General features: G+C 41.0%; 1 protein-coding gene and 1 long non-coding RNA gene across 2 annotated transcripts; both read left to right on the forward strand.

Moving 5' to 3' along the window:
• Positions 1–3,735: 3,735 nt before the first annotated feature.
• Positions 3,736–4,685, forward strand: LOC148650646 (uncharacterized). Its single transcript, XR_015926178.1, has 2 exons — positions 3,736–4,101; positions 4,314–4,685. It is a non-coding gene; the product is annotated as an uncharacterized LOC148650646 (long non-coding RNA).
• A 3,658-nt stretch (positions 4,686–8,343) lies between these two features.
• On the forward strand, positions 8,344–17,058 carry LOC148650647 (neuropeptide Y receptor type 6-like). Its single transcript, XM_088604670.1, has 2 exons — positions 8,344–9,534; positions 12,004–17,058. Exon 2 carries the CDS (start codon positions 12,224–12,226, stop codon positions 13,358–13,360), a length of 1,137 nt encoding a protein of 378 aa, XP_088460796.1. The 5' UTR covers positions 8,344–9,534; positions 12,004–12,223; the 3' UTR covers positions 13,361–17,058.
• Positions 17,059–25,941: the final 8,883 nt, after the last annotated feature.

Raw genomic sequence — 25,941 nt, forward strand, 5'->3', positions numbered from 1 at the left:
GTTAAACATAAAAATAGGAATTTACCTCTGGACAGAAATAAAAAAAAGGTATAATGGGTGTTCTTATCTAAATGTAGTTAATGATCAACGGAACAAGTAAGTGGTAAACAGTAGGACTGATCAGAATATCACAAGAAAACACAGCAGGCAGAGCATGGTAATATAAGCAGAGCAAATATATCATCTCTCTTGTTACATTGTATTCACTTTATTTCCCTTGTATAAATCCTGACATAGAGAGGCAAACTATTTTAAAGAGAAGAGGGTGAGTACACTACCAAATTATATGCACCTTATTCTGAAAACCGAAACACTGAATTTTAAGTAAACATTGCTTTGTTTAAAGACAGAAATACTGATGAATAGATATTTCTCCTTTATACAAATTCACACGAGAGAGTGCTTCCTTATGGAGGCAGTTTACCTTCATGACCCAGACTTACAGCTGCATATGGTGATGATGTCTCCCAGTATAGTTCCTTCACCGTAAACCTAAAGCCATGAAGTTTAGATCTTTTATGTAGTTTAGCAATTGTGATACAGTTCAACAGAGTTCAACAGTTCAACAGAATTCTGTTTATGGACATGACTTAGCACTGCTGACTTGAAGCACTGGGGCCCTGGGCCCAGTTCTGGACCAGGAGTGCTGTGTCTGTGGAGTTTGCATGTTTTCCCCAGGTTCACATGCTCTGTTTTCCTCCCACAGTCCAAAGCCATAGTGGTAGTTATGAGCGTCTAGGGAAATCGGCCCTGGCGTGTGTATCTCTGTGTGCCCTGATATACGGTATTCACGGAATTGTGCCAACAGGGTTACTTCAAAGATCCATAGAAGTTCATTCCCCACAGGAACTAGATAGAATTCTAATTGGAAATTGTTTATAAAGGAGCTGTCACTTTCTTTTGGATTTTTTTGTTTCATATTTTATATATTTTCACATCCTATCTTTTGATATTTTACCAAAAATAATGCAGTTTGTGAAATTAGAAATGACACATGAAAATCCAGCATCTTAATTAATCTTAATATTTAATCATTTTAAGGAAGTGTCGTGTTGTAGCGTTAGATCATGCTCAAGAATGTAAAGACGCGTGTTTTAGTAAACCATTCCGCTTTGAAAAATGAAATGTGCGTCACAACTCTCCCCTGGTATGATTCATTAATCGGGGGGGCATGTTTTGTCAGATAACCTTGACCTGTTGACTGTGCAAACTGTGGTATGACAGGGGAGTTTGTGTTTAGAAAGAGCACACACACACCCCTCATCATATCAGCCAATTCGTGACCTCTTTTCTCAAAAATATCCGGACACTGCAACCTCCCTGTATGCTTCCTACATCAAGAACAAACCGCAGTTTGACAGCCCCCAGTAGCATTCAGAACTGTGTAGTCCCTGGGAGAATCTTACATTTGATAAAAGGCGAACTAACCAGGATGAGTTCATTCAAAACCAAGCAAAACATTTTGTTAGCCTCATACTGGAACAAACGAGTTTCAAGCAGGGGAATGTAAAGGCCCTTCAGGAAGAACTTAGGCAATAAAATGTTTATCTGATTTCTGGCTCCCACAGCTGTTTCACAAGGACCCTGTGTCACATAACATCAACTGGCATCTCATCCACTGCCAACGATAAATGATGCCCAGATATGAATCTAAGAGGGTGTGTCTCTCCCTTAATTACTGAATGCTGTCGTTTTGATTTGCTGGGAGTCTTTCTGGGAGAAAAGCTGATTGAATCTGGTCCTTCATCTTTGGCTTTCACACGTAATGGAAAAACTGTTATTTTTCAGTTCTTTATCCAAAACACTGGATCATCTGTTGTGTTTTCTACTGGTGCTCCCTATTAAAAGATGGCACATGTTTTCTAATTGTTCAAAAGACTTCTCATCTTCTCCATTTGTATTCCCTGCAAATAGATATTTTGATAAACACTCAAGATAAGCAAAAATACATCTTGGACAATGCTGGTGAGCAAGGCTTTTTAACCTCTGCACTGGAAAGTTTCTACATTACCGTCAGTCTTTATCAGCTGCAGAGTTTCCTCATACAAAGAACAGTAGGGAAGAGTGGGGATTATTGACCCTTTAATTGTGGTATTTTTGATACACCAATTTTTTAGCAATGTAGGAGACTACTAGACATTGAGACTCTTTAATCACACATTTATCCAGTCATACATTTAATTAATATAATCATTTATCAAGAGACCAGAATCTGTGTATGTTTCTGAAATGTCTCAATATTGAGCACTATGACTGAGCTGAGCTGTTAACTGAACTGAATCCTGAACTTAACCAACAGCTTGCTTATTTATACCTTTTGCAAGTTTTTTTCTACTCAGTGCTTTATTAAAGATATTTTAAGTTATTTAATAAATGTAATAATTAAAGAGCAACATCCTGCATGTTTAGGAACTGACAATAAGCAGAGAATTCAAATTAAATCTATTATTGGACCTCTAAAAGGTTAAATTAAATAACTGAGTACTCAGGTGGAACAAAAACAGGCAGGTGTATGAGTCCCAGGATCACGATTAGGAATCCCTAAGAGATCATTTTGTTATCAGCCAGTGAAATTTAATATTGCAAGCCCACCCCCAGGGTTAGTGAAACTACTAAACTGTCTCTGGATTAAGCAATAAAAACAGACACGTATTATTGTGTGATGTTAACACAAACCTCTTTCATTTTATCCTTTCATCTGAAGGATTTACTCATAATTGCCAAAACATCTTTCATCACTTCAGTTCCTTACTGGATATTACAAGCTGTTTGATTAACATAGCGTCGAAGGGCAAAGTTATATTTGCCTGAGACACACATGCCAGGGACTGTTAAGGCCATTCAGATGTGTGCCAGTTGTTTGGCAGGATCATCTGGTAAGCACTGTGTTTTATGCTTTAAACACAAATTAAGACAATGGCTGCCCTGATTTAGTCACTTTGCTCACTTGCCCAGTATATCCAGGCCACACCTGTAGGAAAACCCCTCATACTCATGGAAAAAGTAAGGTTTAGGCATGCAGGTATGCAGAACATGATGAGACGCATCATACACAGTAACGGCAGGTGAAAGAGTGACGCACATCAACTTGTCAGCGAAGACTGCCTAAATTCAAATCAACTGCATATGCCATCATATGCCAGCAGCCATATCACCCTGCAACTCACAACTGGCAACCCACTGAAGCTAAGCAGGTGTGAGCCTGGTCAGTACCTGGATGGGAGACCTCCTGGGAAAAACTAAGGTTGCTGCTGGAAGAGGTGTTAGTGGGGCCAGCGGGGGGCGCTCACCCTGCGGTCTATGTGGGTCCTAATGTCCCAGTATAGTGACGGGGACACTATACTGTAAACAGGCGCCGTCCTTCGGATGAGACGTAAAACCGAGGTCCTGACTCTCTGTGGTCATTAAAAATCCCAGGGCGCTTCTCGAAAAGAGTAGGGGTGTAACACCGGTGTCCTGGCCAAATTTCCAATTGGCCCTTACTAATCATGGCCTCCTAATAATCCCCCTCTATGAATTGGCTACATTACTCTGCTCTCCTCCCCACTGAGAGCTGATGTGTGGTGAGCGTTCTGGCGCACTATGGCTGCCGTCGCATCATCCAGGTGGATGCTGCACATTGGTGGTGGTGGAGGGGAGTCCCCATTACCTGTAAAGCGCTTTGAGTGGAGTGCCCAGAAAAGCGCTATATAAGTGTAAGCAATTATTAATTATTATTATTATTATTAACTGCATCAGGCATTGTAGGAATCGTATTGTAGACGTACAGTGACAGTATCTATGAAAGGCACGGTGGCTCTTTTGTGATACTCTCGTGTAAGACGGAAAATATTCATGTTGATGTGGCGGCGAATACATAAAAAACCATGTAAGATATTGAACTATACGAGCTCTGCGGCTCCAGCTCTTTGCGTACCGCCGCACGTCGGATGGCGACGAGGTTTCTGTAGTAAAGTGACGTAAGAATGTATAAATGTTGTAATAGTCCATCAGGTGGCTCTGCCCAGTTTCCAAGGTTATAGGAGTCATCCGGATGTTATGGTGTTGGCGCCAGAAAGATATTGAGAAACCTGGAGAGAACTGGGGGGCAGCTGGAGGAAGGTAGCTTGAGAAAGGTGTCACATCGGCGGTGTAATGTGCCGTACAAACTAGCTTCTCTTTAATACATCGTTCACTGTTACACACCCGCCTCCGTGTCATTCTTCGCTTCATGCGAAGATACAACAGTTCGTGTCAAGGGGTTCGTGCCACTCACTTAGACGACACTAAAAGACAGACCGGGGGGAATAAGTCTTCGTATCTTTTCTCTAAAGGAAGTGGAATGACTACAAACCTGCCCCTGAAAAGCGTGTTTCTCCACATTGCGAGAACGCTTCAGACGTCATCACCGGATCACAAGCGTTCAACAACGTACAGTAGCACGGCAGTTTTCAACTCGGGCCCCAGAGAGATTGAGATCCGCTACATTGAGATAAATGTCATCCCTATACTGTTATTGACTATACTGTTTTTGTTGACGTCACCATTCACCTTATGAGTTACAACAGGGTGTCGAGTCGAGTGGATGTCTGCACCAGCCGCCGTGGTGTCCGGTGACGACAACTAGGGTCTGCCCAAATGTTATTGGCAACATGCTTGCAATGATACGGAATACGCGAGTCGAATAAAGAGTTAAAAGACTTAAAGGCATGCATCGAGTTTTTTTTTCCTGTACAGGGCAGAAACTGCGTCAAAATACCTACACAACCTGAAAGACCAGAGCGGCGCGCTATCTGTATCGGAGACGCGCACGCCGGGGAGTGCAGTCAGGGTGCGGGAGAGACGCTAGGGGTATTTCTCTTCGCGCTTTTGGAAAGGAAAACTTCGCCAGCCGCCACTGTGGGGCTTTCAAAACAAGACACGGCATTTCAAATAACGTGTGGATGCCGTATTGAATCAACACTGGCAACTCCGATCACCCCTGATGATAACAGGATCTTACAGAGCTGACAGCCCAGACCTCTACCTGGGTGGATACTGCACAATCACAGCTGCCCACTCACCTGCGTGGCCTAAAATGTTTCAGAAACAAAACTATATTGAGCAAGGGAGGAGGCGGGGTTGTGTCATTGCGGGTTCCTGACCTTATTATTATAATTTGTTATGTTTAGCAGACGCCCTTATCCGACAACAATTGCAAAATTGTTCTGGAATCCTAAAAAAAAGTCATTGATGGTTAAAATGAGAACATTTTCTTCTAGTTTTTAGGGGAAAAAACCGAGACCAAACATATACAGGACAGTACGTTTAAAAAAGAGGATTAACATTTTACTCCATATGTGAAAACGCATTAACGAAGCTTATGGTGATTTCTTTAATTCTGTAGCTCTAAATAATATTCAATAATAAAATATATTATTACAAGTACTTTAAAGAGCACATCTGTTAATTGACGTTGTTTTTTAGGAATAGGGATCATTTCAGAATACCCTCAATGTAGTGCGAGTGTCGATTGTCGGGCGAAAACAGGTGCTTTTTATCAGCAGACAGATACTGAAGCCATCTGTTGCTTGTTTTGTTTCTGTTATCCAGTTTACATAAAGTAACACCGGCGTCCTTGTTATGTTTGTTCTACATATATTGTGAGAATGAGATAAATCAGAAACATTTTAATCTACTGAAACACTGATTCTTGTTTTGTCAATCTTGAAGTCCACAGGAAATAACAGCAGTGACCTTGTTTTTTTTCAGTACTTCATCTCTGACAAGGAAATTATCAGCAACCTTATATTGTATAACCGACTGCTCAAAATATATGTGGGATTATGAGAGTATTACCATCCCGTTATATTAAAGGAATACACGCAGCTACAGTTACTATTAACAGAACTGGCCAAAAGACAGGTATCTGCAGTGCAGTAAAACAGGGGGACATATTGCCCAGTTATGTTCATGGTTTGACGAGGATTTAGAATCAGTCAACATGCCACCGACAAGCAAAAACAGGACAGAAATCTTCACTCTAACCCTACCCCTGACTCACACTGACGTTTGTTTTTCTGTTTTTCGCTTGTGCTGACTTGTATTTAAGTTGTATGTTGTTTGACTCTGTTGTTGCTGTTGCCGCTGCTGTTTTGTGTTTATGTTTTGGTGTTTCTTTAATGACTCTGTATCTGAGTAACATGCAAATAATTTCATTGCACCTGTGCATATGACAAATAAACTGAACTGAACTAGCGTACCAGCTGTTACAGAAAGGGAGTTTCCATTCATTGTGGCACAATACACGTTGTTACCACAGGGTGTAGCTACTGACCAGTAACATTTCTTCTGTCGGTAGACGTTGTTTTAAGTGTATGAATAACGGCGCGATGTCCTTTATGTTCTTGCATATGGCGAAAAAGATGACATTTTTGCTACTTTCTTTATAATTTCATTACAAAAATAAGACCCATTCCAGAGGATTATGAGAGGCTGCATTGTTACAATGTGGGTCAAAACACTAATTATGCCAGGGAAACCATTTACATGTTGATTTAAGAAACCTGATTTAAGAAATGTTGTTGCTTGTATCTAGATATATAAAAGGGCCAGGACTGTAATAATACATTATTATTATACAAACGTGCGAAATATGTATTCCTTGAAAAGATCTTAACTTATGTTGCTATTAAAAATTCACATTTTTAAATCTTTATGTAAAAAAAACATAACTTTCGTTTGCAAGTTATGTAATCTAGAATAGAGGTCAGATTCAATTCAACTCGGATATTGCAACACAAATTCAGTTCCTGTTTCACCACTGTCTTTTGCTGAACTCTTGCCGCAATTAACTTCGCTTTGATTATACACTCCAAAAACTGCACGCCTGTTTTTTTCTGTATTTTACATTAGGTGATCATTTAAAATTCAATCAAGAAAATGCTTCTTAGTGTGGCAGGAAAGAGCAGGTGCTGTGAAGTACAAACAGAGCCGGGTCAGACTCCCGTGGGGTGTGTTGTACTGAAGACCCTACGTGCAGCACTATAATCTGGAGGAGTCTGGAGACGGACATCAGGGGAGACGCACAGTGGGCAGAAACAGTGATCCAGTGCACAGGGGAAAACTCAAAAGCCAAGCAGGTCCAAGCAGGTCCAAAAAGGGATTATCTGGGCACAGTCCGTGATCCGAGAACCGGGAGATCCATCCAAGACATAGACAGAGGCAATATCTTCGGGACCGGAGCCTAGACCAGAAACACGAAAAATCAAACCTTAACTGGACCAGGCGCTCCGAGCCCAGGGGTCAGAGGTCAGGACGCCGGGGTGAAGGCCTACGCCCTCAGGCTGCCTCCCGGCCTGGTGGTAGGCGGGCCTTCGGTCGTCCGTCTTCCAGTGCTGAGCCCGGGATTACAGAGACGCCCAGCTTACATAGCACGAAAGAGACAAGACACAGCTGGGGATAAAGAAACTGGAATCAGTACCGAAGGAGGTAGGGGTGCCACCTAGAGGAGGGATGAAGACCATGACAACATGATTTGTCTACGACAATATCTTGGTGGAGAGAGGGATGGAATAGGTTTTATGAGCCAAACAGCACATTTATACATATGCACATATAATAGTGTTTTAAACAGAAACAAAGTCACTCCTCTGCCTGCCGAATACTCTTTGTGTTCATAGCATGTGTGGTGAACTGTATCTGCTTATAAAAATTGGACACTGCAAACAGAAAATTTGCTAACAAGATTTTTGAATTGTATTTGTAAAAGTGGGAAGGACTAGGAGTGTAATACCAGTCATAAAGACAAGAAACACACACGGCAGTATTGGATCTGAGTGACAGATCTCTGCCCTAATGAAGCAGAAATGAGACAGCCCCTGAGAGATCAAAGAAAGGAATTACTCAGCTCCGGGACACGTCGTTCTCTGTGTGTCTTCTGTGTGGTTCACAGGGGAAAAAAAAGAGGCAAAATGTACTGAGAACAGAGGGGCCTCTAGCATCACCGTTTGAAATTCAATATTTTTAATGGAGAGAGAGGAGATCATAATGGGGTATACTTTGTAATTTGGAGAGGGACAAAGTCTTTATTTGCTGTTTAGTGAACTCTGTAAGGTAGAATTAAAATCTTACATTTTTGTCACATGTCAGTAACTTGACTAAGAAAACAATTCTGCTGCCCAAATCCGCTGGAACTGTGGTACTCCCTTAAAATTCAATTTCCAGGTGGATGCTGCACATTGGTGGTGGTGGAGGGGATCCCCATTACCTGTAAAGCACTTTGAGTGGGCTGTCCAGAATAGCGCTATATAAGTGTAAGCAATTATTATTTTTATTATTATTATTATTATTATTAATTACAAATAATTGTTACTTTTGTGCTTTCAGTTTTTTATTTTAATTGTAAAAGTTAATCTTTGACAGAAACATAGACCACCCTTATTCTATCTCTATAAACATTGCAGAATCATATCAAGTCAGAAAAATCATACCAGGATCATAAAAGATATGCACTTGAAAATTAAGTATGTTTTATAGGAAATCTTGGTTTGGGAACCGGTCACAAAGAATTAAGTAGAAAAGTAAGAAGTTTGTTTTAGAATATTAAACACCTGTTTATATACCCACTGGGAGTGATGGCATAAATTTTTGCTGAGTTATAATAAACTGTAGTTTGGACTGTATACAAAAAAATTAAACTTGTTCAATGCATGTTATGAAACTCATTCTTAGGTTGTCATGCAAACTGGTTGTATCGTGTCCCATAGGCATATAATTAATTAAAGTGCCCCCTATAATAAAAGAAAAGGAAAGAAAAGGAGTCTCAAATTCACTTCCTGGAGGACACAAGGGACCACTTGTAAATATGTTTTTCTGCCTTGCAAATGATGGAAGGGTGTTTTAAGAATTACACGCATTCTCTTGATTCGGACTCACTCGTTAGTCTTACTACCTGACTGCACATTGCAGCTACATTTAGATGTCACACAACAAAACAACAGGATGTAAAACCCTGATATTGCACAGACGCAGGTAACGCGAGTTCATGTGAGCCATCCATTGGGGTGTCGAGGCCTCAGGACGGCTTTTGGCACAGGTGTGGCCGGCAAGCTTCGGCGAACTCCTTATAGAACAGGATCTCTCCGGCCACCTCTGCGCCCCTCCCGGCCCCTCTTCTCCACCCCAACCACGCCTCCTCCAGACTCTTCTCTTTCCTGATTGGTGCAAGCACACGGCAAGCCCCGCCTGCCAGCTGTTTTCTCGGGCTTTGTGCGGCTGATGCTGCAGCTGGTTAAGAATGGTTCTCCGTAGCCCGGCTCTGTACCTCCGTCCCTGTCAAGGCTCCTCAGCTCCGCTGCAAAACCCGGCGTGAACCGACTCTGTTCCCTCTTCTGGTTTGCAGTGTAGGTGGCTGCCTGTCATTTTGCATGGGTACTACAGAGTCTGATACCTGGTGAATATTTCAGCAGTAGTTTTTAGGTAGCCAAGTAGTTGTTTTTTTTTTTTAAATTGCATTTCAAACTGTGAAGTTCGCTTTTTTTCTGCCTGTCTCTGGAAGTCTGACCCGCACGAGTGGTAAGTGACTCTCTGCTTGGCTTTTTTTCCCTCCTCACCTAATGACACACACGTGTGAACAGGGAAGGAGGGAGAACCACTGGGTTTGCTTCGGAACTTAGCTTTCTTAAGTGACATCTGGCGTGTGTACCCTCCACACGCACGTCTACCCTGAAAGCTGCGTGTGCCTGCGCGCCCCTTTAACTGTTCCACTACCTGTGCGTGCATTACCTTTAGATTTGCTATGTTTAGTACAAGGCTCTGAATGAAGGAATATGACAGAGATGAGGAAAAGGCTCAGGTTTGCAGTTACTATAACTTGCACATATCGAATGAGATAGTGTGTTACATTACAGGCATTTCATCACATTTCTGTATCGTAGTACTTTGGTAATGCTAAAGTTTTTAATAATGGTTGTTTTAAATGTATTCCTTTATCCCTTTTGCCCCTTAATGTATTCGTTTTGCTGCTGTAAAAACTATTGCACAGTACAAATAATTTCTCTTTAGTGACCTAAAATATACTGGTTCTTCTGAATGCAGTTCCCCCCCAACCCATCTCGGACTTGCTCAAAAGTATTAAATAAATATTCGGATTGACAACAGTAGTGCAAGCACCAACAGCAATAGCGAAAGGACCTATTTGTTTTGATTTATTGAAGAATTTGACTGATTTATAACCAATTCATTTTTATTGCTTATTTGTCTTAAGAATGCACTCTTTCCCATATTCTGACTAATAATCAATATTACAAGATATTAATATTACTAGATTTCATTATTGACTTAACCTGCGCTGAATCCCTGAGACAGATTAGCCTTAGAGGGCTGATACTGTTCCTCCAACAGCAACCTTCGATATTTATTTCCATATAATTCATATAGTTACACTGTAATCTGCTGCATGTACAGGGCCAAAACCATAACTTGTTTATTTATTTAAGACCCAATTTATTTTGCCACAAGAATTATTCAAACTCCATTGAATAGTGTGAGAACTTGGAGGTGCTGCAGAAATTAAGATTAATTATACATGAACAGCGATAATTGTGAACTGATGGTAAATGAGCATTATTTCAAAGTATTAAGAGATGATCATTACTGTGTAATACATGATCTTGGCACACAAGGCTTTTCATTCCACTAAATCCTGTAGTAATCGTATGCATAAAACATCAGATTCCTGCCACATTCTGTCAAAAAGAGCAATACAAACCTGTGACAAATCAATTTGAAATAAATACTTAAAAGGTGTAAATATATCATTGGAAATGTTACAGGACATTTCATTCATAACTTAGATGAACTGACTTGTTCTTTCTTGAAATTTGCCAGGTATCAGTTTGTCTTCTGCATGTGTGACCGCTTGCCTCCTGGAATGTTCTCTTGTTCAGTAATTTACCGTTGCTTGGAAAACAAACTTTAAAAAACGGATTTTGACACGGGAACAAGCGTGCTTAGACGTTCAAGTTTAATCAAAAGAGGAGGTGTCCTATGAAAGAAATCTAGTCCTGCCTTAGGAAAAATGCAAGTTCTTCCAAGGATGAAGTGTAATTTCTGTGTATTTACTGTGCTTTAGTTGATCATTTAAAAAAAAAAAACACCAGAGAGGACAAGTGTTCTTCGGAAACTTATCTACTACCTTGTGATAACTAACTTAATCTACTAATTTAGGATTAAGAGCCCAACCTGTAAAACATATTATAACCAATAGCTTCAGTAGTTTTCCTCGACGATGGGTGAGCACTGGATCACCAGCCATCACTTCAGATGGTCAAACTGAGAGACCCCTTCTGAGATTCTCCACCTGGTTAATGTAAAGGCTACCCATGCATAGTGCTTACATTGTCCTCTAGTGGCTTAAAAAGCTACTACGTCACAGTGAGCCCGCTGTGCAGTGCAAAATTAATTGGACTTAAAGTATTACAAGAAAAAAAATCGTAGCTTCATTTCTCCCCTAGCTATCTCTTTCACTGCAATTTAAATTCCTACTCTTTACATAACCTCAGCAAGAGGTTTTTGAAACAGTCTTTAATTCCCCTGACCTTTACACTCTGCACATAATTTTCTCAGAGGTACTAATTAGTGTTCTTTCTGAAGGAAAAAAAAGTCCCATTTAAATTGTTATAGCAGTTTTCTCTTTTACTTTTGGAGTATAAGCATGCATACCTGAAAACAAACAATCCCAAACCTAGAAAGACTGAAAAGCAGCATTAGCCAAGAGTTTCGGCTTTCCCCAGTGACATTCCGCCAATGACACTTAAAAAAGCTTGAGAAACGAAATCTCATTATTGCACCCTACTGAAAATAGCCATCTTACCCTCGTTATCATCCGTGTAGCATCTGTAGTCCTAAAAAAGATCAACTCCGTAGGTTTCGAATGAAAGAATACCATACACACCGTTCCATTTCCATTTCACCCCTTCTTGATCTCCTTCTTACGTAATTTACTTGCACCTCGATATTCACCTTCCGCTGTTGCGCCAACAGGTACTGTTTGGCCGAAGAAGCTGGAGCTGTAGCGTGAAAGGAGAAGGCCCGAGTGATGTCATCTCATCAGAGACGAGCGGGAGACTGGAAATGACCCCTCTGCTATCGGCTCAAGAATCACAGAAGCCAGCCCTGTTGCCTTGGGGATTATGGGGCATCATCAGCTGCTAGGACCCGGCAGCCCCTCGGTGCAGGAGATGATGTGATTGCCTGTTTAGCGATGGCCGACCCCTTGCCCGGCACCAACGGGAGCCTGTCCAACAGAACCGCAGCCAGCCTGGGCAATGGCAGCGGCAGCTGGAAGCCCCACTTCTCCGATTACGACTGCCACCCTTCACTCTACATGCTCCTGCTTCTCGTGGGCGGCTACGGCGTGGTGACCATCGTGGGCCTCTTCGGCAACCTCTGCCTGATCGCGATCGTCAAGCGGCAGAAGGAAACGCACAACGTCACCAACATCCTGATCGCGAACCTGTCCGTGTCGGACGTGCTCATCTGCGTCATGTGCGTCCCTTTCACGGTGGTCTACACGCTGATGGACCACTGGGTGTTCGGGGAGACCATGTGCAAAGTCAGCTCCTTTGTGCAGTGCGTGTCTGTCTCCGTCTCCAGCTTCTCCCTGGTCCTGATTGCCATTGAGCGGTACCAGTTGATCGTCAACCCCAGGGGCTGGAAGCCCAATATCTCCCACGCCTACTGGGGCATCGCTTTCATCTGGATGGCTTCAGCCACCCTCTCCGTCCCTTTCCTCATCTTCTACCACCTCACGGACGAGCCTTTCCGAGACATCACCCTGCACTCCAGTTTCTACAAGGACAAGTACGCCTGCAAAGACACCTGGCCCTCCGAGAGGGACCGGCTGGCCTTCACCACCTGCCTGCTGGCCGTGCAGTACTTCGCCCCGCTGGGCTTCATCTTCGTGTGCTACCTGAAGATCTTCGTGTGCCTGCGCCGCCGCAGCGGCCTGGTGGACCGGCTGCGGGAGAACGAGACGCGGCTGAGCGAGAGCAAGCGCATCAACGCCATGCTGGTGTCCATCGTGGTGGCCTTCGCCATCTGCTGGCTGCCCCTCAACATCTTCAACATCATCTTCGACTGGAACCACGAGGCCCTGCCCAACTGCCACCACAACCTGGTCTTCACCCTCTGCCACCTCCTGGCCATGATCTCCACCTGCATCAACCCCGTCTTCTACGGGTTCCTCAACAAGAACTTCCAGAAGGACCTCAACCTCATGGTGCGCCACTGCAGGTGCGCCGCCACGCAGGAGGACTACGAGAACATCGGCATGTCCACCATGCAGACGGACATCTCCAAGGGGTCTCTGAAGCTGAACAACGCCATGCCCAGCAGCTAGTGGGCTGCCAACCGGATTTCCTTTTCATTCCTCATCCGGGAAAGCTCCTAGCTGTGCCATTCTCCAGGCTGCTAACCTTTACATTTCGAGGCCTACGAGCACCGGAGGCAGCTGTATTTCAAGCACTGTCTAAAATCTCTTGTTTGCCAAGGAGGTTGTGGCCAAAGCTAAGACCGGTTGCACAAGGTTTGCTTAGCTAATTAGCCTACAAAATTGGGGAAAAAAGTATTGTATGCTTCAATAAACCGCTTCAAGGTCAGGTTGTCTTTGATTTTATAATATTCTTAGATTTATTTCTAGCTCTTCTTGAATTGCTCTCTTTTTGTTGTTCTTATCCACTATACATGGTGATTAATAGACTCCAGTGCTCAACCGTATTCATTCTCAACCATATCAACAATTTGAGATCGGTTAAAAAGATAAGTTCTGAAGGAGATGTCCTCTTTTAGCTGTGTCATTTCCATTGTAAGATGTTTTAATATTTATTATTCTGGAAAACTGTGTTTTATGTGCCTGGGCTGTGTGTGGGGGGGAATGAAAATGGAGAATAATCATCATTTTGACTTAGTGTACAAGGTAACCCACTCATACTGCAAGAATGAACTTCTCATTTCAAACTGAGCTTTTGGGTAATCATTTTATCACAAATGGTTGTGGTTATCAGAGAGCATAGTGCAAGTTTAAATTATAAGTCTTAATATAACTCTGTCTTTAATGTACTGGCTGCTCACTCGGACAGATGAAATGGGATCCTTGACTGTTTCCTACTGTAGTTTAAGATCTCGGAAATGACTGAGTGTTTTAAAGGGGTGTAACTCCGTCACCGGAATATTCCTTCACCCTTGGAACTCTAAAGCAGTCTATTTTCGGTTTTAAATGAAATTTTCTCTGTACACATAGGACTGTGTTTCTTGTATCATCTAAATATTCGCATAAGGCCTGAAATGTGGGAGTATAGCTAAAGTCCTCCAGGCACAGTTGGATCAACTACTAAACCGGTTGTGTTTTGATTCTTCGGAAAGATATTCAGACTGGTAAATGAAAATAATCAAGGAGCTGTAATTAGATTGATCTAATGTATCTGCTGGCAGAATGCTTCTACAGCTATATGTTTGTGCTTTTGTGTTCTAAAAGCATCCTGCTAAGACACCAGTGGTCAGGTACAGTACATGGCCACCTGCCTCTTTTTCTAAAATGACCATAGAATTGCTTTCCAGAAAAAATATTTTTACTTTTTGATAATGGGCAGAAGCTCAAAGATGCCTTTTGAGATGACATTCTGGAGCTGTCTTTGAATGTTACAGCTGGAACTGATGCCAGCCATCTGCATTTGCTTTTCATATTGCTCTGTGTTTCTTGCCTGTTTCCATTTCCCCTTATGTGGTGCTATTGCTTTTGTTGTTCTGAAATCGAAAGTACTTTGAAACAGTTAACGTTTATGTACATAATTCATATGCTCTGGTTGTGCAGCTGTGATATACGTCATTAAAAAAATCATCAGTCGAAAAGCCTGCCCTGGGACTTGTAGGTGTGAAGATAACACGGAGACTTGTGCTTAGCACAAGGGCCTCCAGTCCTGCTCTTGAAGAATGCAGGTTTTTTTTGTAACTCCACTCTTACTGACCTGAAGTAGCTCATTATTGGCTTATCTTGACCTTTTTAACAAGTGCTCGTGGCTCTTCAGAAGTTGGTTATTTAAAGAAACCTAGAAATTCTGTAGAGTTGCCAGCTCACTGGGACAAGGATAGCACAGTTCTGCTTCAGTGCCTTGACAGTCCTCCCTGCTGATCTTCAAAGGGCTCAGAAACATCACAGTTTTGACATTTAAATCACTGATCAGTCTTTTCTTTTGTGTTCTAGCTGATGACTTTATAACGCCAGAGTGCAAATATCAAATTGTCATTTTACATGTGTTTTTAAAATGAGGACGGCAACACAGAATATTCCATTTATATTCAGTCACCAAGTCAACATTTATTAAAATGTGGTGAGTGTTAGCTAACCTTAAAATGATATACTGAAAATCTCTAAATGGATGAAAATGGATTGTGTTAAGTCACAAAACTAGGAAATACTTCAAATGTTATGATGGTAGATAACTACTTTAGTTCTAGTTGGATATATGGGACAAAGATCTGTTTTCTTGAAAAATTCTTCATTTTGTGTTTATAAATGTATTTCTATGTACCCTGCCATTCTGTTTAATAGAAGATGTGAATATACTGGTTACCTTACAGTGTTTAACAGGTGTCTGTAATTCATATTAAGTGACCATAAAAAAGTGTGGCATCAATTCTTCTGTGACAAACAGTGAATCTTTATCAAAGCACATGTGTTCAATGAGCATAGTTTACAGTGTGACACTTTGCATACGTTGCTTCACAGTGGCTTTTAATACTGACAGAAAGAGTAATCTAACTATTGTATGGTTACAATTTTTTTGATCATTATAAATAGCATAATGAAACATTGTGTATTAGCTTAAAAAGGTGTATATACAGTAGTCTTATTAATTTGCTCTCTTTTTGTATTCAAATGCATGTTGAGCTTATAAAAATTTGGATATTTTTATGCGTTACATTTATTGAAACTATATTGTTGATAAATAATATTTTTTGTTGATTTTTTTTATCAGGATGTTTATTGTTCGATATAGATATTCTTTTTAATGTGATTGTAATTTGATCAAAATGTAGTATATTTAAGTGTGATTAAGTACTGTCCAATGCCTTCACCTAGGATGTATACAATAATTCAGATATTCTTAATGGTTTTGGAAAGAATAGCTTTAACTGTTAAGCAAATTAATTCCGAAAACAGGTATTCTTGTTCTTAAATATTTTCTGTTTGGTTATAGGTGAATATAATATATGCTGTCAGTATTTTAAAGCATAAGCTGATATTTCTAAAGTGCATCCTGAGCTAGCCAATTATTTTGTAATGTGCTTCTGTAATGTGGTGCCCTATTGCTTGCTGTTGTCAAAACAGTAGTTCTTGTTTTTAAGAACTGTTCCACAGATGCACACTTTGGATATTTGCTTATAAGTGTTTTGCTATGCAGCAGAGTGCATATCAGTTTGTACCACCAGCAGATAAGTAAACATGTAAAAGTGTGATTTATACTCTTTACTGTATATGTATACAGTGTGTACAGCAGCAATTGTTCTGTGTGCTACAAACAGGCAATTGATATGGATAGCGGTTTTTGCAGGGTTACATTTTAGGACAATGACGAAAGAACAAAAAGACTAAACAACTATTGTAAATGTATCACAACAACTCATGGTTTCTAGTGCTTAAAAAACTGTAAGAAGAATGCTGCTTTATGCTTAAATTGATCAGCAAAATCTTCATGCACTATTGTGAAACTTTTAAAATGTTTTTAAAATTGTGGACACTTCATGTTCATGTCTACCAGTTAATTAAATTTCTGCATATGCTTTTTTGTTTCTATCCTAAATGTGAAAATAATGCAGTGTTTATATTAGTTCTTCACAGATGAGGGCCAAAGTGTCTTAAGGTATTAGAAGGTAATAGAATCAACAGATGCTGATACATCTGTTTACCGTCTTTTAAGTTGATGTGATTAGAGTGGAGTCAGCACTAAAGCTATGAGTTCCTTTGCATTAGTTTTGCTGTAGACTGTTCTAATACCTGTCATGAATTAAAGGGCATATTAAAAACAAATCTGAAGAAAAGGTGGTTTGTTTTTCTCCTTTCCAAGTTGGGAAATCCGCAGCTGTGTGTTATACTTGCAACTGAATATGAAATGTGTCTGTCTTTTAATCATCACTAAGGCCATATTTGGTAAAAGTATCATCCATCCATTTTCTACATCACTTCAGTGGTCCAGTATAGGGTCGTGAGAGAAGCCAGAGTCTAACTTGGCAAGCAAGAGGTGAAAGGCTGGATACACGCTGGGTGGGATGCCAGGTGATCACAGGGCACACACAGACGCAAGCACGCACGCACTCACACTGGGGCCAGTTTTCCCAGAACCCAGTTACCTTACCAGCACGTCTTTAGGCTCTGGGTGGGGGAACCTTTACACCCACAGGAAAGCCACATGAACATGGAGAGAACATACACACTCCATGCAGACTGAGCCTAATTCTAATTCTAATTCTGATGCTAATTACTGTGCCTTCATGCCACCCACTCTAGAAGTAATGCACCATTAACACCAGTAAAAGTCTGTGATGCCTACAATAATCTCCCTTGTTTCTAATCCTTTAAATTGCTGAAGGGTTTGTCTTAACATTTTACAGTGTCTCCGGAGAATACTGTATTATAAATTAAGTCTACATACATTGCCTGTATGGTGAGACGGGAGTTTCAGGTGTTAAAGGATTAAACCAAAGAGGCTAAAGAGATCAGGTAGCGTGCATGTCTTCAAGTCGGTATGCACCAGACTTTAGACATATTATTTTTGCACTCTGTCAGGTCACTGGGTGGGTGATCATACTGTGTACGATTTTACCCACATTAATGAAACTTGCGTCGGATCCCAAACCTATATGATCTAGAACCATTCCTAGATATTGGGGAACACTAGGAAGAGCAGTCTGCAATGATGCCTGTGACACACTCTTTGGGTCACAGAGTGAGGGATCTTTTCGATACCAGGGAAATAAATCAATAATAACAATAACGTTGACATTCCTCCCGAGATCAACCTCACTCGGCGCTCTGTGGCATTTCGAGGGCAAGAGGACTCAACTAGATCCCTTCGTCTCAGACAGGGATAGTCTGCCTCTACAGAAGAAAGACAAGGTAAATGAAAATACAAGAGAAAAAATGTTTATACATTTATCCATCTCAGATCAAATGTTTGCAATACATAATTGAGAATACAAGAGGCAAGATGTGGACTTTATCTGTGTGGAATCTGATGGTAACATCCCCTTTGTTTTCTTCTGGAAAATCCAGCTTGGTTTCCCTTTCACTAATTTTACCAAAATGAGATTTAGGCAGCTGTGAGGCAAATGTTGAGGAATTATCTGTAGAAAAAACAGTATACTCTCTAATATACCAAGACTTAAAGCAAGAAACCACTCTAATCGGGCTAGAAACTGCTTCTGAGGCATCTGGTTTTCTAACAATGTGATGTTACAATGTCACTGGGATGTGCATGAGAGTCCATCAGTAGCAGTGGAAATTTCCAGAAACTGGCATAGTAATCTAAGGGATTTATGGGTGTCTCATTATTGTATGGAGTGTGTTTTATGTTTAGCCAGAGAGGCAGTAAATTGTATATTGCTGGGCTGAGGGGTTAAATGTACAACTTATTTCAACCATGCACAGATCAGACACACAATTTCTCAGAGCTGTATGTGGGAGAGACTAGTCATTCATCTCCTTCCATTCTGATCTGTCAAGTGTGTGACTCATTACAGCTGTGACATCAGCACCCAGAAGCCCCTGCATCGAACGAACAACATTACAGACACTGCTGTACAGAACAAGCACGAGTTCAGGCGACTTGGCCTGGAGATCCAATCTGGAAATGCGTCTCAGACAAGGTCTTGGTCCTGCTGTGCTGACTGTGGGACACCCCTAGGGACTGTGAATCAGAGTGGATTGGGATGTTGGTTGCTACAATCTGATGGTGTTACATATATGGCCAAAGTGGTTTTCCAGCTCAGGGACTTTACATTCTACATTCTCCAACTTTGCAGCTCAAGTCTTCCATACAGTTTTCTGTTTGCTTTCTTTACCCAAGACAGCGCCCAGTTTCGAGATCAAGAGCTGAGCAGCTGACAACTGAATTTTAAAGCCCATATCTATTAGCTTATCAGCAGCATGTCACTTTTTACCAACAGTGTCTTCTCCATTCCTTGCTCCAATTTGTATACTCAGTTACATACAGTAGTCTAGTCAATAGCATATGCTGATCAGCTGTTCACTGCCTGACTTATTGTTAGGAGAACAGTCATCAGTATAATACACTTGATGAAGAAGTGTCTATACCAGTTAGTCAGTATATTCTTAAGTAGTGGCAATTGATATGGGCCAGTATGCACATTCCCTGTTGACTATTTACTGTGTATCGTGGTGATCAGACATCAGTGTGCTATATATAGCAGTCAAATACTTAGATTTAACCTTACCCTAGCAATAAATTCAAACCACACTAATACCAGTACTCTGACTATTTACACAATAAATTAATTTAGTTGACAAATTGATCTAAACATTCACAGTCGTGAAAAATATTCATTTGATTCTGTACTAACTTGTATGTTAGTTATGGTGTCTAAGGGTATTCATAAATACTGAAAAGAAACAAAATTCCAAAGCCAGTATCAAACCCGGAGCACTGGACCTGTGATGCAGCACAGTTAATCACTCCAATATGCAACGGCAGTGCACAACATCTCAAGTGGCCACAGTGCTGAACAACTTTCCAACGAAAAAGCTGCACGCCCATCCATTTCAATATTTATTACCTCTTAATTATTTAGAAGGCACATGGCAAATTAACAAAATGGGCATCTGCAAAATAAAGAAGGTAGAATGCAAATCAAAAACACATTAGTTTCCATTTCATTTTAGGAATTTCATAAAAGTCTGCTGTCCCTCTGCCTCTTGCTAATTAAACAGCAATATAAATATTGCAAAAGACTGAATACCCAATGCAGAAATTTTAATTTAAGACAATCTTTTGATTATCATATACCCTTTTAAGTATTTAGACACAAAGCCATAAATAGATGTAGACAGATAACAAATAATGAGAGAAATTATCTCCAGGAGTAATAATTGCTCATCTGTTCTCTGAGAAGAGGAGTTTGTTTCTCATTAATAGACAATGACAATTTATCTGTTTTTATTGGCAATAGAATGCATGACTTTTGTAATATTTTTTCACAGTTGTTGAAGTGCTCACAGAGCTAATTATTTTGATTGTTTATACGACATGCTATTTTCTCCATTACTTTTTTATAACCTTTTATAAGAATGCAAAAAAAAAACCATGCAGTTAACTGGGAGAGAACAATTAACTGATTCCCAGGTGAATCTGTCATCCAGTATTGGGGTATTATCAACGGTAAGGAACACAAATGTAGTTTATTTTATTTGAAAATTTTACTTCAATGGATTTATTGGTGTGCTTGTGCATTGGGGGGTTATAAAAACAAATTAATATAAAAATCTCATTGTTTTTTTAAGTGTACTGGGTTTCAGATACGTCTACCTCCAGCTTTTAAAATACAGGAGTGTCGTTGGACGGCTTTCTTGATATTGAATTAAACACTGGCCAGGCATCATATGAGATTTTGTTCTTTAAAGGAAGGAGGAAATTCCTTATTTTGCTCTGCCTGTCAGAAGCTTAGACTGGAAGACCAGGCCTTTGGCAGAAATTACTGATGTTGTCACTTTGACTAGACTTTTCAACTGGATATCTACAGGGAATTGTGAAAACATGATGAAGCTACTCGTGAAATGAGAAAACCCAGATAAACACCAGCTCCGAAACCGCAAATGTCATTATAAGGGGCCATACTTTCTCATGTGGCAGCAAGCTGGCAGTGTAGCATGAATAACACTGACACTTTTGCCAGACTGGAGGGGAAAAGGTGTCTAGTTTTAATTTCTCCATACTTCACAGGGTGAGTATTATGACATTCTGATGATTCCCCTAAGAAGATAATAAGCCTTGACTAACAAGGGTGTTCAACTAAAATCTTTTCAAGGAAAATTGAATTACTGTGCTTCCTGGCTAAATCGATGTATTATCCGTTATTAGTTTAAATTATTCTTTGTTCATTTTTTTGATAAATAAAAAGCAGCTTTTTCCCTTTAAGCCTTGTTAAAACCAGATTACAAAAAACAGCCTTTTCAGATCTACAGTGGTGTTGCTTTTATCTGATTTCTTTTTGTAGGATTAATAATATTTATGAAAAATTACAGTTGATTTTGTGCTAAACGTCATCTAACACTTATGATCATAAATCACAAAAAATGTTGTGGATTCGATGGGGTTTACTGGCAGTTTTGTCACTGTTACTTCATCGCCTGCCAATAGGAACTTTTAAAGCTGTCGGTGTCCAGTGGGGAAACAATGAGACACAGAATTCTGAAGATCATTGCAGCTGACCTTCAACACTAATAACATTCAGCCTTTGTCAATCCGCTGCTTGAGGAAAATTTCCCTAGTGTCATGGATGTCGGAGAGGCATGCAATGGAATGGCAGGAGAATGAAAAAGACCCTATGCGTAGTGGCAAAATGGGGTTTAGCCCGGGCTCAGCAGGTCAGACGATGTCTGGTAGAAACCTATGCCCTCAGGCCGCGGAAGAAACAACCTGGTGCTAGGTAGGTCTCAAGACATCTGAACCCTCAATGCTGAGCGAGGAGGAAAGGGTGACCCGGAAATATATAGCCCCAGACAGGGACACACCGGAAGGACAAGCAAAGCACAGGGAAACTAGGGACAGGACAGAGTAGGAGCGCTCTCTAGCTGTAGAAGGCATTACAGTACCCCCCCCCTTTCACGGACAGCTCCTGATGCCAAAAAAACAAATGAGCTGCACATCACTGGGGGGAGGAAAAACCTAATTTAACTGAAAGGAAACCTCCAGGTGTACCTCCAGTACCATTTATATATTCGAGTTGCAGGTTTCACACCTACTTGTTAATATAGACAGCGCACATTTATCTGGAGTGCTTTTGGATGATTAAGTATAAAAAGGTTAACCTGCTGCTGTCATCTTCCAAAAGTATTCTAGACCATCTTTGCTCTTCCTTATATTTCAAACATCTGTTTAGGTATTGGTGATATTAATATAGAACAATTATATTCTGATCAAAAGAGCTTCAGGTAAAATAAAACCAATCTTCTGTACCAATAAGGTACAAAATTTTCATCTGAGTTTTTTTTTCACTTTTGAATAACGTTGACTCGGGATGTACCTCACTCAGGTGTATGTGTGAGACATCAAACAACATTTTCTGTTGCTCTGATGAAGAGATGGAAATCTCATTTACAAAAGTGAGCTCAAGTGGAAATGAAAGTCATTAACAGACCCACATGAAACTATCCAATATCTTGTGTGGCACAATAGCACATTTCCCAATAGAAAAGACTCTATAAACTTAACTTGCTGTCAATGCAATTAAATCGCGATCAAGAAGTTCCAAGAGAGGAGATTGAAGAGCAAGTTTTTAATTTAGTGCCTGAACATGTTCCTGCTTAAGACACTTTTTGCTTTGTGATTTCTGGGGGGTCATAACCTATCATGTTGCTCTTAGCAGGAATGCCAATACAGTGCAGAAACAAAAGGACAGTTCTTTCTCGCCTAATTAAAAACTGAGATTAAATAATGAAATGTAAATGCATACATGTAGAACCATTATAGATAGGTCTGTGAATGTGTGAGCGTGTACCTACAGTTCCCTATTTATAACCTTCTCACTTACCTCCAGAATTATATTATAGTAGATTAGATTTTCTATCCATCCAATTCTAACCTTCCAATTCAGTTTCAAGGGGCAGTCAGAGCCTATCCTAGCAAGCAGGCAGGGTACACCCTGGTCAGGAGACTAGTCCATTGCAGGGCAGACACACAGACACAAACACAGACACACACCAGGGCTAGTTTTCCCAGAACCCAATCAACCTTCCAGTATGTCTTTGGACTGTGGGAGGATTCAGGCACAAAGTTCAAAAGAACATACATCCTCCATGCAGACAGCACTGCAGGAATTTAACCCAGGGCACCAGTGCTGCCAGACAGCAATGCTAACCTTTGTGCTTAGATTTTATACATATATTATATACTTGCTATTATTAGTCTTCAACAGAGAAGAATATGGGAGGACCTCAGCCAAGTATTAAAACTCCTCAGAGGGACTGACCATTCAACCCAGTTAATGTCTTCAGAATGGACAGTGAAGCTATATCTACTGTATGCAGAAGTGCATTAAAAAAGGGACAACGGACACTTCTTTACACAAAGGGTTGTGGGAGTATGGAGCTTCAACCTACACAGCGATGTTGTTGAAGGCCACACCTTGGCTTGTTCCAAGAAATGGCTGGCTGAGAGCCTTAAATCAATTTACTGCTAGCGAGCACAATGGCAAAGGGGGCTCCTCTTGAATGAAAACGTTCTTACATGTTTCCAACATCACTGACACCCATACTGTTTTTAGTGAACTTCTTTACTTCTGTACATATGTTCAGAAATAAACTATTCTAGCCACAAAGTTCATTGCTAAGTTAAAGAATAAACATGTTTGAAAATATGTTTTAAAACAAGACAATGACTGTCTAAAATGAATTGATTTTCATTGGAGATCTCCTTTCTTTCGAATGTGTTCTGTCCAAGTGTGACTTTGAAGTGCTTCACTGGCTTTCAGGAAAACGTCGGTCGGGTGGTGATGCGGAAACGAATGACAGTTTGTCTGTTGAAGCGCCTTGTTTGTAGTCAGGTCATGTTTGTGACGTGAACTGACTCACAGTTCATAACTGATTTAGTGAAAGGAAAGGAAGGTTCTAAGCAGTGGTCACAGCGTGTCGAGCAAGAAGTGGCACTGTTATGTACTTGAAAGGAACAAGTACAAGTGTATTCCCTGCTGAAAAGAGAAGAAAAGAAACACAACGTTTCGGCTGTGGAGCCTTCTTACGCCCGAAGTACACCTGTACTTGTTCCTTTGCAGCGTACGCCTGCTGACGCAGGTCCCTACTCTAACTGTTATGTACTTGTAATACAATCTATTTTGCAAATGGCTGTGGATGCTACCATCTATGTCATATTGTGGGGAAAGGGGATTTTATTGAAAGATTATGAATGTTGTTATGTTTCTTTCTGTAGCTCTTATTAGGCTGTCGTGTAGGCTATATAGCACGTTCTAACAGAGAGTAACTCCATGACCAAAGCTTGCCCTGAATGAAATAACATGTCTGTCATACAGTACGTCTGCGTCTTTCAGTCTGGGGTTAGTGTCAGGACATATTCCTCCCAATCAGGGTCCGCTGGACCAAGGACTCGTTAATCAACTGACACTGTATCTAAGCAGGTGTTTAGTCGAAATGTTTTCCATTTCCCAGGGTCTTTTATCATGAACGTTTTGTGTCTGCCAGACTTAGATAATATTTCACAGCTACAGCATTGCAGTGCGGTGTTCTACAATGTCTCGCTATCAACGCGGGCAAGGTTAACGTTTGGTTTAAAGTGACGAGTCGGCCCGAGTGAAATGCTTCCCGACATCTGTTACAATTCTTTTCGGACACTGTGGGAATATCCAGTTACACGTCTTTCAGCGTCTGGTCTTACAGAAGGTACATTATTTTAGAATCATATTTCTACACTGTGAATCCGCACCATACATCTTTGTAAATGATTGTTCTTCTTGGTTAATGAATTCTAGCCCAAGGAAAATTGGCAACCCTCATAAAGGTGCGTTACTACACCCTTCTGCCTGTCACGATCGCTACTCCTCCTCTTAAGGGCGCTCCAGCCCTTCCTTATTCTGCACCATTACCTGCACCCGGTTCTTATTTCCGTTCCACCTTAAAAGCCAGACGCAGACGTCACCCGAGGTTCCTCATTGAGTTCCGCTTCGTGAGAGTCCGTGGTCCTGCTGCGTCCGGCTCCGTTATGCTTTTAACCTTAAGTTCCTGATTCCCTGCGCCGTCGGTTCCGACCCGGTTCATGGTTTTATTTTCTGGACGGATCCCCTGGCCTTGGACTCTACTCTTCTGTTCTGGATTCCCCGTTTGGACTTCGTCTTTCTTTGTTCGCCCCGGACTCGCTTCCCCAGGACACCTTGGACACGCCCCCGTCTCCATACCCTCTCCTGCATGATTTTTTTTTTTTCCCCCAGTGTTTCTTCACTCCCTTCCGGATCGTGTCGTCTTCATAGGGCCCGGAAAGAACTGCTCATGACACTGCCTGAAAGGGAAACCTGTATAATTAACACTAACGGCCATTACATTTTTGCAAGCAATGGCACAAATGGGAGGCTCGTTGTGTATCGCACGACACACAACCCGGGAAAGACTGCTCACAATATCGTGAAGTTGCCCTGTGCTACTTCGAACCAGTTAAGTCTTGCAGTAGCTCGGCACTGCTTTATTGGTAAAAAGGAGAATGTGTGTGCTGGACAACAGTTGGCGACATACTACAGGTGAGGAGGTTTCGTTCATATTCGAAGAACCACGTGTGAATTAGTGTGGCGAACAGTACAAGCGGGACAAAGAGCTAAATGCAAAATGAGCCACAAACCACCATCTTACAGGAGGTACATTCAATAATATAGTTTTGACAGTGGCCTGGAGCCAACAGTTGTGGATGAGTGCATAAAAAAATACAGTAGGAAAATCGCACAATGTTGCTGCATTTGAAGGTGTTCTTTTTTTTTTCCGTAAAGAATGTGTTTTTTTTCATAAAGGGTGTAATTATTGATCTTCCCGTTTGTCTGTTAAAATCCTCAACAGCCACATGTCCGTCATTTTGACAGTGTGAGGGAGGGTAATGGCTGCGCATCGCAAATGTAAAATTCCAGTTGGGAAAAACAACGGAGCGAAGAATGTAACTACGACAACGAGCAGATCATCAGCGATCTCAATATGGCTCT

The sequence above is a fragment of the Lepisosteus platostomus genome, chromosome 13 (assembly GCF_059453375.1).
Source record: "Lepisosteus platostomus isolate fLepPlt1 chromosome 13, fLepPlt1.hap1, whole genome shotgun sequence".
Lineage (NCBI taxonomy): Eukaryota > Metazoa > Chordata > Actinopteri > Semionotiformes > Lepisosteidae > Lepisosteus > Lepisosteus platostomus.

Excerpts from the sequence above, each read along its gene's own strand:
- LOC148650647 (XM_088604670.1), top strand. The coding sequence starts at position 12,224 with ATGGCCGACCCCTTGCCCGGCACCAACGGGAGCCTGTCCAACAGAACC.